The sequence below is a fragment of the Ruditapes philippinarum genome, unplaced genomic scaffold (genome assembly GCF_026571515.1).
Source record: "Ruditapes philippinarum isolate M1 unplaced genomic scaffold, ASM2657151v2 ctg592_1_1_1_1, whole genome shotgun sequence".
In the NCBI taxonomy this organism is placed as follows: domain Eukaryota; kingdom Metazoa; phylum Mollusca; class Bivalvia; order Venerida; family Veneridae; genus Ruditapes; species Ruditapes philippinarum.
In genome coordinates this window covers 531954-543283 of record NW_026854960.1, presented here as the reverse complement: position 1 = coordinate 543283, position 11330 = coordinate 531954, and the positions used below count along the sequence as shown (strand labels likewise).

Below are 11330 nucleotides of genomic sequence, written 5' to 3'. Positions count from 1 at the left end.
CTTTAATGTGAGTACAGTCATGTATTATTGAGGAAAAAAATGTCAATCAGGTCAATAACCCTTGAAATGGTTTGTTGTTTCCTAAAGAAAACTAATAAAACAAATGTCATATTTGAAAAACAATTGTTTGACATTACTCATTCTTTACAATTCAATCCCATATTTGTTATATACGTAAAGGCACATAATTGGAAGAAAACATAATGTATGACTCATTTATTTTAATCACAAACAATATCAAACAATAGTATACTAATTGCAGGCTTCTTTAAAAATTATTAATTATAATGAGATGTCAACAATGTAACCATTTGTCCATATTTAACCATACCCCACTAAATATTTAAAATTGACTCAGACACGGGCAATCTAGACGAAACCATTCATAATATTTAGGAAAATTATCACAATCTCTATTGACCAAATAGTGAACAGTGCAAAATTATCATGATCTGTACTGACCACAAATTGAATAGTGCGAAATTATCAAAATTTGTACTGACCAAATATTCAACAGTGCGAAATAATCAAAATCTGTATTGATCAAAAACTGAACATTGCAAAATTATCAAAATCTGTATTGACCAAATATCGAACAGTGCTGACCATAAACAGTGATGACAGATGTGCAGGCTGATTTTAGCCATCACTTGTCACATTGGAAAAAACTGTCTATAAATTGTATTGATGGATTTTAAGTTACACCGACATCGTTAACGTCATACAGTGACTTTCCAGCTTTGTTGGTGAAGGAAGACTTCAGGTGCCTCTTTTATATTATTTTAAACATGAGAGGGCACCGGAGTAGAACCATCTATCTGCTCTAAGCTAACTGGATAGCTTTCTCACATACAAGAATCTAAATTCCCTGAGAGGATTGGAAACCATGACAGTGAAGGGCAAGTGAGTCTACCTCTCAACCAAGAGATCATGGGTTCAGGCCCTACTAGGGTCACAACCATGTGTTCCTTCATATGACACTAGTACTGGTTGGTTCCAGCAAGCAGAATCAAAAGTGATTAATATCATATAAGTTGCAAGAGGTTTTTTCGCCATCAAGCTATGATAAATATGTTAAAACTAAGTGATTTGAAATCCAAAAAAATCTGTTGCCATTAGTAGACTTAGAGTAAAATGATTTCATGAATTTGATGTTAACAAAGTAATCATTTGTCCAAGTTACAGCATCTAAGGCAGCAGTCATATAGAAAACCATACTGCTCATACTGGGATGGGAAAGGTAGTCAGTCTAGTGGTCAAAGAGTCTGCTGCCTCTCAAATCAGAGATAATGGGTTCAAACCCCTTTTAGGGTAATGACCATGAAATCTGTTATATGACATCAGTATAACATCAGTCCAAGAATCGTTATTGTTGGTTCAAATAGGCTCAATGCTTTTGTCATGACCATGATAAAATAAACAATCCTTCACTGCATTATGACCATTATTTTATGTTTCTATTAACATTCCTTGCAAAAATCACTTAGCTATATGTTATTGTGTATGAATGAATATGCTTTTGAGGCTTTAACTACAAATATGTTAAGTAAATATGATGCTGTCTTGGTGACTAGTAAGCCTTTGTGCATGCATTCATGTAACTGTGTTCATTTTTTTTGTTTTTTTTTATTCACAATTTGTTCACTCATGTGCTCACAGGATCCCATGCTGCAGAGAAGCAAATGCCTTTTGAATTGAGGATGCAATACAATTGTAGGGACAGTGTAGATTTTCGTTATAACTTGGGTATATCTGTTTGTGTTTTGTGGGTATAGTATTAGAGCTAATAAAGAGTTCAAGCTATTGATAATGTATTATTTCCTATGACATTGGGGTGCTAATATAATAGAATTGTTATTAGTTTTGCATGTATGTAGCTGTTTGTGATGTGAAGCAATCCTGGTGACAATATGTGTCAAAAGTGTAAGTGTGATGGTTTCCTGTTATATATGTAAATGACCAATGGTCAAAGGAAACAAGATTTCTACCTGTCAGAATCTCCAACTTCAAGAGTATACGAGGTGGAATCTACAACTTGTGAATCTTCACTATCTACTTCATTGACCTGGCCTTCTTCAATCTCTGAAAATATACATGTACACAATCACATCACTTATCTATACGGAAAAATGCAGTAATGTTTACACATTTATTTTCCATCCTAAAACAGAATAAACATATTATGCAAGAAAACAACATAAACAACAATTTAAAAATGGCAGGGGCTTTGACCCTGGTGGCCTTGAGCTGTGAAGTTTGGAAGCCGTCCGTGTCATGTTATTGTCAAGGTAAGTTTCGTGTAAAACAGACAGACAAGTAAAGAGACATGCAAATTAAGAGAAACATTTAGAAGCAGCCAGACTGCCAAATGTGCATAAACAAGAGCAACCCATGTGGTGTTAACACTCTTCTGTTAAGGGCAATGACTATCAATTAACAATTTCTATAAATATTATAAGTTAAAAAGGGATGTAATTCCTTAAAACATTGCTTTAAGTATATAAAACTTCACGTTGACATGATAATCAAGTATACCAAGATTCTTGTTCACATCTTTCATAGTTTTGAAATCATTCTACTAAATAAGTAATTTTGACAAAATGTAAATGCAGCTTTCAGAACAATGTTTCTTGTCTAACAACTGTGCCTTGACATTTGCATAAAATGCATGAAAAGAAACAAAGGGCAACAGATCCAAAGTTATGAAGTGTTGTCATTCTTGTAATTTGCTTTCTCCACCCTCTAATCAGGTTATAAATATGTCTCTAATCAGGTTATAAATATGTTTCTATAAAACTTGAAGCAAAACATTATTGTTTGTGTGCCCTGCATCTCTTCTTCAATGAAACATATCAACTTATGAAGTTTCAAGTTGATATCTTAAACACTTTCAGAGCTTATGCTCTTAACAATAATTATACATGCAAAATAACAATGGACAATTACTCAAAATTATGAAGGGAAGATTTACCATTCCTGTGCACTATAAATTTATTTCCTCCATGGTTTCAAATTGATTTTTCAAATACTTAAGGAGTTTTGATCCTGACAAATTTGATAAAAAAATTAGGTAAGCACCATATCCTCGACTGTTTTGTAGGAGGCCAATCCTTTTGTTATTTTCTTTTGATGTATTGAGGGCCGTGCCCATTTATTCTTCTGTTATGAAACAAAATATATTGTTGTTGTTTTTTGTTTTTTTTGTTTTTTACCTAGCCCTCTATTTTTTTTGCAGCGCTCAAGCAGAATAAATTTCACATATAAAAATTTGTCAACATTAAAATTTTGTTTTCCCTTTCTGATCCATTCATAACACAAAAGGACCTGCACAGCAATATACCATCTCATTTTAAAGACCACCTTTTCAATTAACCAAGACTGGTCTGATAATAATTGACAGATTTGATAATAATTATCATGCACAAATACAATAAAATGAACCCATCTAATACATCATCCACATATCTTCAAGGAAACACTACCCTATATGCTTGAAGAATTATTTCAAATGAAGTTGTTTCCCTTTATCTTGAAACACATGCCTTTTATCCAAATTTCTCAAACATATCGATGATAAATGCTCAATAAATAGAAAAATTTATTTGAATTAAAAATTGACAATGATATCTGACACATTTTGCTGGATTTGAAAGATAACATAAAGAACATCTGTTTCCTTAACCACTATAAGTGTCAATTATTGGACATCTGTCATTTTTTAAGAATTGAAAAAAAACAAAAAACACGCCATCTTTTCTTCTAATAATTAACTACAAAAGGTTATTAAACTTATTATTCATCAATACTTTTTAATATTGATTTACAATGTACTTCAGTGGAGTCCTGATATGTTATAAACTTTAAAGTAAATATGAAATACCAGTATGCAAAAGCTTGTATATATATATATGGGATTTCCCAATCAAATTTTATATTACAATATCAAAATCTATGTAATTGTTGTGTATTTATTAAATTTTAAACTGTTTATTAAGATGAAAAGTTGATCAGTCAACTTAGTAAAGAGCCTGATCAGGCTGCATGGATGTGCAGTATAGATCCAGGCTAGCCTGCTACATACTGATTTAAAGGTTCTAGGAACGGATTCTAGAGTGTTTCAATAAGCTTATAGCTTCCAACACAATAATTCTAAAATAAATTCCCAGGTGAAATGTGTACCATGGTCAACGTAGTATTTCATGGTTTTTCATATCTGAACATGTTATTTCTTGGTCTTAAGTGAAAAACCATCAAAATTAATGCCATGGTTACATCATGGTCTAAGTGCTGAGTATGACCATGTAATAACATAGTCATTCTGCATATCAGTAAGCAATCATGAAAAACCATGGTCTACCATGTAACAAAATTACAGACCATGGTAAAAAGCATTATACTCACAGTAAATGACCATGAAGTACCAAGGTGTACTATAAACATAATTTTTATGTCAGTAAATACCTATATAAATTAAATAAAAAATATGAAACACTTTTTTTCCTTCCAAAAGGGATATGAGAGTTACATAAATAATGTTTAAAGAAAAAAAAATGTTGACCCTTCTGGGGTTTGAACCCATGGCCCTAAGTTTCATTGTACTTAACAGTAGTCCTAGCCTTATAATTTGAATACTCTTCAAAGCGGAGGTAAACCTTACCACAATGCAACAGTCCACCATGGCGTCCAAATCCATGTGTGATTGTCAACAGCATAATATATATGTTTTAAAGTGTTTAAACAATGGAATTAATCACTCAGACTTTGCTAACAATGTTTCCCAACACCCAGTTTTAATATTTCACAAATGGATTTAACAAACATTATGGAATAAACACTGATTAAGATGCAAACACAAGGAAAATATACATGTAGAAAAGGCGGGAACATAATTTTTTAAAAAGATGAATGGCAAGCACTGTTTCTTTTATATGCAGGCTGGCTGGTTAATATTTATCACACCAGAACGGATATTTAATGTATGTTACATTGCCAAATGCTCCAAATGACCATGGAATTAGGATCAAGTGACAAGTCTGGCGAAGTCTACAAATAAAAGTGATCACAAAGGAACCAGCACATTAAACATTACACAAAGAATATGCAGGTTAATTAACTTTAAAAGAACATTAGATATGTTTGCCCATGTAAAAACTGCACACTCTGAATTTCACAGGGGTTAGTACAACTCCAAAAATGTTGCTTTCAGAATTATGTCCCTTGTCTCACAACTGCACCTTGTCATGATAAGCATGTTTTATGTTAATAACTTCTAAAATGTTTGAATAACCGGCTACATTAAAGTTTTTGCATGAGCAATCATAATAATAGCTGGACTTTTTTCTCCGAAACAGGCCAGCTAAAAAAAATGCTTGACTACCACTATAAAGACCATAGAATTAATAGATATAACAGTTTCTCTTTTGGAAAGAAAGGATAGTCTGCCAATATAGATATATTTAGTTATAATCTCTGGCTTTATCCTAATAATTAACATGATTTTCAAAAAACAAAGTCATTCAGGAACTTCCAAGCTTTTTGAATGACCAGTGAACTAAGGTTGGTAGAAATAAAAAAATTGATATACATGTACCTTCCAAGCTTCAGCCCTTTTGCAGACTATATAATGTCAGTATCCCAACAGGTACATTTTAGTGCAATTTATGAAAGCAGCAAAGAAAAGGGTAAAAAAGAGAGGAAACCAAGGAAACTCAAAAGAAAATAAATCAGCTTACAATCCTTGTACTTGTTCCGTAAAGTTCGATCATAAGCTTAGATCCAAAGATCCCACAGTTACAAATCCCTGCCCTAGCTTGTATTTCTTCAATTAAACCACTAATTAACTTGACCAGGGCAGCCTGTCATAACGGAAATCATGACAGGGACATTATAATTCTTTCATTTGAGGAAGCTATCCAGCTAGCTTATGGAACTTCCATAGGTGCTTTTACTCTAAATGCCCATTTGTGCTTGAATTAATGCATGGAAGGGCACCGGAGATATTCCTCTGCCAATAAAGCTCGAAAGTCATCTAATGACCTATACTGTGTTGGTGAGACGTAAAACACAACAACAACAACAAATTTATATCCAGAGACATTGGAGACTTTAAGATATTTTTCCAACTAAAACAAACTCCCAATACTTTCAAACCAATCATAATATCAATCTCATTTCTTATATATACTTTTTTTTTCACCAGGGATTGAAAAATGAGTCGATGTTTAACAATAAACAATCAGGAGAAATGTAACAGACTGAGGTCCTATCTATCAACGGCCAGCTATATAGTGGTTATACACCAGTTTACGAGGTTTTGTCTTGCAATCGTGAAGTTTCTATGATACATCTTCTTGACAGAAACCATCCATAACAAGGTCTACTTTTCACCACTCAGACTGACCACTGACCGATTTCCACAAGTCAGTTGCCTAATTTACATAAAAAAAAAGTTCTTTAAAGGTTGGTCATCAATTTTCTCTCCTGACTGACTACTGACCGCACAGTAACAGAAAATACTAAATACGGGGTTTGTGAGCAAAATGACCAGAGATTGATTCAAGAGTTCACTCTAATAATAAATTATTACCACCAAAAACAAATATACATGATCAGTGGACAACTACAATATCTCTGCACTGAAATCATAAAACATCCCTGCAGGCGATCTACAGTAATACCACAAACACTGAAACACATTTAAAACAAGGGTGCCATAGTCACAAAATACGCCCGTTTACGAAAGCTTTAGATGGAGATGGGGGCATTATGGATAAGTGTTATCTAGCAAGCAAGTTTTTATCCTTGGCACTGTGTTGTTAAATGAACCTTAAAACAAATCAGTAGGGAAGATAAAAAGTACATGTAATTGTAATTTAATAACTAAAAAATTCTGATTTAAGATTTTATTCTAGGGAAATACATTTCATTACAATTCTTAATCTTTGAATGAGCTGAACTGATATTTACTTGAAAATTAAAATATAATTAAATTTCTATGAGAAAGTATTTACATTTGATAAGGTAATTACTGTATGATCTTTATGAACAAATACCAAGTCTACAGAACACCATAGTTATCACAGTTAAGAATCTTGACCAATGAATGAAACATGTGTAAATAAATGTTATTACATTCTTAAGAACATACTCAAGTCCAAGAAAGAGGATTATTTTATGCCCTTTGATTAAATTCTATTTTTAGAATTGAAAGTGAAAGTAGATCAAGGGGAGTAATTGTGTAAGTCATTTATGAACAAAGTAATAACTTTGTTGTCGCCCTTTGATTAAATTCTATTTACAAAATCTGGATATTTAATCATCTTTAGTGACCTTGACCTTGTATATATTAACCTAAATTATATGTATCACAGCCATAGTCTTGATAATGACCATTTGTGTTACAATCCCTCAATAAATGATGACTAAATGGTCCATATACACATCTTCATATTTTTATCTGAACTTTGACCTCTATGTGTGACCTTGACCTTGGCCGCAAGGACCTGAATCTTGCACGCGACACTCCGCCTCACAATGGTGAACATTTGTGCCAAGTAATATTGAAATCCCTCTATACATGTGGAAGTTTTGCTCCGGACAAGCATTTTTCAATGACCTCTAAGTGTGACCTTGACCTTTGACCTAGAGACCTGATTCATGTGCGCGACACTGCTCCTCATAGTGGTGAACATTTCTATGAAGTTTCATTAAAATCCCTCCATACATGTAGGAGATATGCTCCGGACAAAATTGGACGCCGCCCGCCCACCCGCCAGGGGCGTTCCCATAATACGTCCCGTTTTTCAAACGGGCGTATAACAATTATAAAATGGGCCTACCATTATAAGACCTATATATTTTGAATAATATTTTCATATTATTTCCTTTTGTTTTTTTCTTCCCACTCTCTATAACATAATATTATGACTATAAACAATCTAACACATGCATGTTCCATATTACCTATGCCGCAAAAATGTAGAGAAAGGCAACAAAACAAATTTAGTATACAGGCCTGGGTCATCTTTTTCAATTTATATTCAATAGGTTCGATATCCTTTTAATATTGTCTTACTAAATATATACAGGAAAATAAATCTATAATAATAATAATAATAAATAAATAAATAAATAAATAAATAAATAAATTAATTAATTTAACAAAAAAAAATTAAAAGATTTAAAAAAAAAAAAGGAAAAAAAAGAATATAAGAAAAGAAAGAAAATTCCCTTCATTGTCTTTAATTGCATATCAACCTTTAATGAACCTTTATAAAATGAATCTATAATGATTTTCTTCGTGGCCTGATTGTCCTGCAACTGTGAGAAATTAGATAGAAATGATGAATTTTTCTGTAACTAACCGTCTTCTGAAATTCTGTTGATATTAATCAAAAATCCAATACTTTATAGCAATCATATAAAATAGTCTTCAATCATTAATGCTAACGAGGCGTCTATTCTTATCTCCATTTCTTTCTTCTTCTTTTTTTTTCAAACAATTACAGAATAAATTCTCGATAAAAAGAAATATATGTATATCATTGACAGAATCTAAGAAAAGGTCAAGGGAATATAAAAAGATATAAATAAAAATGATATTATTATTAAGTTGAGAAATGCTTTAACAATGAACTAAAGTCAATGAACTTAAAGGCCCATTAGAACCTAAAAAATCCTTAAAACCTTTCTATTTTTGACGTCCTTATATAATTTTCATAATGCTCACTGGCCATATTGCTGAACCATCCTTTGATTTTTATTCATTTACTGCAGCCGTAGTATACTAATTTTGGACTATCCTTTGTTTCTTTTGTATTTTGGCATTTATTGCAGTTAAATTAATTTTGAACTAACCTTTGCCTCTTTTGTATTTTGGCATTTATTACAGTTAAATTAATTTTGAACTATCCTTTGCTTCTTTTGTATTTTTGACATTTATTGCAGTTAAATAATTTTGAACTATCCTTTGCTTCTTTTGTATTTTTGACATTTATTGCAGTTAAATAATTTTGAACTATCCTTTGCTTCTTTTGCATTTTGGCATTTATTGCAGTTAAATTAATTTTGAACTATCCTTTGCTTCTTTAAATTGCATTTTGGCATTTAGTTCAGTTAAATTAATTTTGAACTAAACGCAAAAATATCTTGTTTAGATTTTCCTTCTTAAATATGACAAATTATTTCAAATTTCGTACTTGTCTCTTTAAGAGATAAGCATCAAATTTTTCGTTGTTATGTGAATTACTGTTTGTGGATTACTTATTATACATCAATAAGTAAAATATGAAATGAAAATATTTTTGGCAAAATAGTTATTTGACATTTGTTGGTTTGTTTGATTGGGTTTTACATCGCACCAACACAGTATAGGTCATATGGTGATGTTCCAGCTTTACTGGTGGAGGAGACCCACGGTGCCCTTCCGTGCATTATTTCAGGTACGTACGGCCTTCCGAGTAGAACCACTGACATTCTGTACGCTAGCTGGATAGCTTCCTCACATGAAAGAATTCAAAGTCTATGTTGATATTCTAACCCACAGCAGTGAGGGGCAAGTGTATTTTGACATTTACATGTGCACTTGGATGGGCATTTTATCATGCCATTACTATGACAACTGCCTGATAAAGCCTGTCTGAGAACAGCAACCTTTCTCAGTCAGTGACTTGAGAACACTTTGTTCCTACGCCAAATCAGCACTGATGATGTTTATTGTTGGTATTGTTTAATTGACTTTGCTGAATATTTATGATAATACACAGTAAATAAATTGTTAAAACAAATATGTACCAAAAATTGTGTTGTGTAATAAAATTATTGGTAAAAACCCTCGGACTACTTTTTTTCTATAACCCTCTTGTGGTTACCGTACTTTCAGAAATTAGCGCCCCTAATTAAAAAAATAAGATGCAAAATCATAATAGAGGCATGATAAAAAGAATAACAGGTTACTGTCTTTTGAGAAAGGGATTTCTCAGACTCGGCTAGATATGGTCCGGAAGGGGCTCGGCAAGCCTCGCCCCTTCCAGGACCATATCTTACCTCGTCTGAGAAACCCTTTCTCAAAAGACAGTAACCTGTTATTCTCTATATGTTACACATTTACACATTGCATGAAAATATATTTCATCATTAATAACCAATTAACATTTGCATGACTAGATATGTGTGTATGTATGTATGTACATATGTTTTATCATCATATAATTTTTGAAATTTTCTCATTCAATAAGTTACAAATTTCTCTTCACAATATTATCTGAAATGGTCATGCAGAATGCAAATCACAGTTGTTTCCCTTTGATTACTCCACAAACACTCCTCGCAAAACAACATTCTATCAAAATAAAAATTTATAGGTACATAAAGAACCATTCATGTCATTTAATAGATGAGATCTCTTACTTTAAATTGCTTGTTTTTTATATACCCCAGACATTTTAACCCGCTCCATAAATTAACTGACAGTATGTTTTTCTGCCTCTTTCCTGATGGTGTAGTATCCAATTTATTACATTTTTTGGTGATTTTTTCAGTCTAGGGAAGTTTGTATGGAATAATAAGTCATTCATAAAACTATACTTAAAATGCATTAGTATACCTTGGCTTAAGTGCTTCAATGAAGAGACAGTAGAATGTTTGAGCTCTTACAACTTTCACCTAATGTGGCTGTTATAGCAACAATGTTTCAAAGACACAGATGACAATGTAACAAGGGACACATGTCCAAGTTTATTCCGATCACAATATACAAACATAACACTCAGCAAGACTCAAATTTATGTACCTACTTTAATATCATTATGAACCCTGCTACATCCTGTCCATCATGCTGAAATAGTCACAGTAATGCCTTAGCTACAAGATTGAAAATGAAAAGATAGAAGATGTGGATTGGCAGGTGCTAAAGGGATCAACTAGTGCTCAAGGGATCAGCAATGCTCAAGCGATGTGCTAGTGCTTGAGTGATGTGCTAGTGCTTGAGTGATGTGCTAGAGCTTGAGCGATGTGCTAGTGCTTGAGTGATGTGCTAGTGCTTGAGTGATGTGCTAGTGCTTGAGCGATGTGCTAGTGCTTGAGTGATGTGCTAGTGCTTGAGTGATGTGCTAGTGCTTGAGTGATGTGCTAGTGCTTGAGTGATGTGCTAGAGCTTGAGTGATGTGCTAGAGCTTGAGTGATGTGCTAGTGCTTGAGTGATGTGCTAGAGCTTTAGCGATGTGCTAGTGCTTGAGTGATGTGCTAGTGCTTGAGTGATGTGCTAGTGCTTGAGTGATGTGCTAGTGCTTGAGTGATGTGCTAGTGCTTGAGTGATGTGCTAGTGCTTGAGT

The 11330-nt window shown here is 32.9% G+C and overlaps 1 protein-coding gene across 6 annotated transcripts in view; it reads right to left on the bottom strand.

Moving 5' to 3' along the window:
* Positions 1–1926: 1926 nt before the first annotated feature.
* LOC132741637 (caspase activity and apoptosis inhibitor 1-like) overlaps positions 1927–11330 on the bottom strand; it is a 171151-nt gene continuing 161747 nt past the window's right edge. For all 6 annotated transcript variants that reach the window (XM_060729856.1, XM_060729858.1, XM_060729853.1 and 3 more), the window contains one exon: positions 1927–2082. In XM_060729856.1, coding sequence (XP_060585839.1) covers positions 1985–2082 — 98 coding nt within the window. In that variant the 3' untranslated portion in view covers positions 1927–1984. The remainder of the gene's footprint in view (positions 2083–11330) is intronic.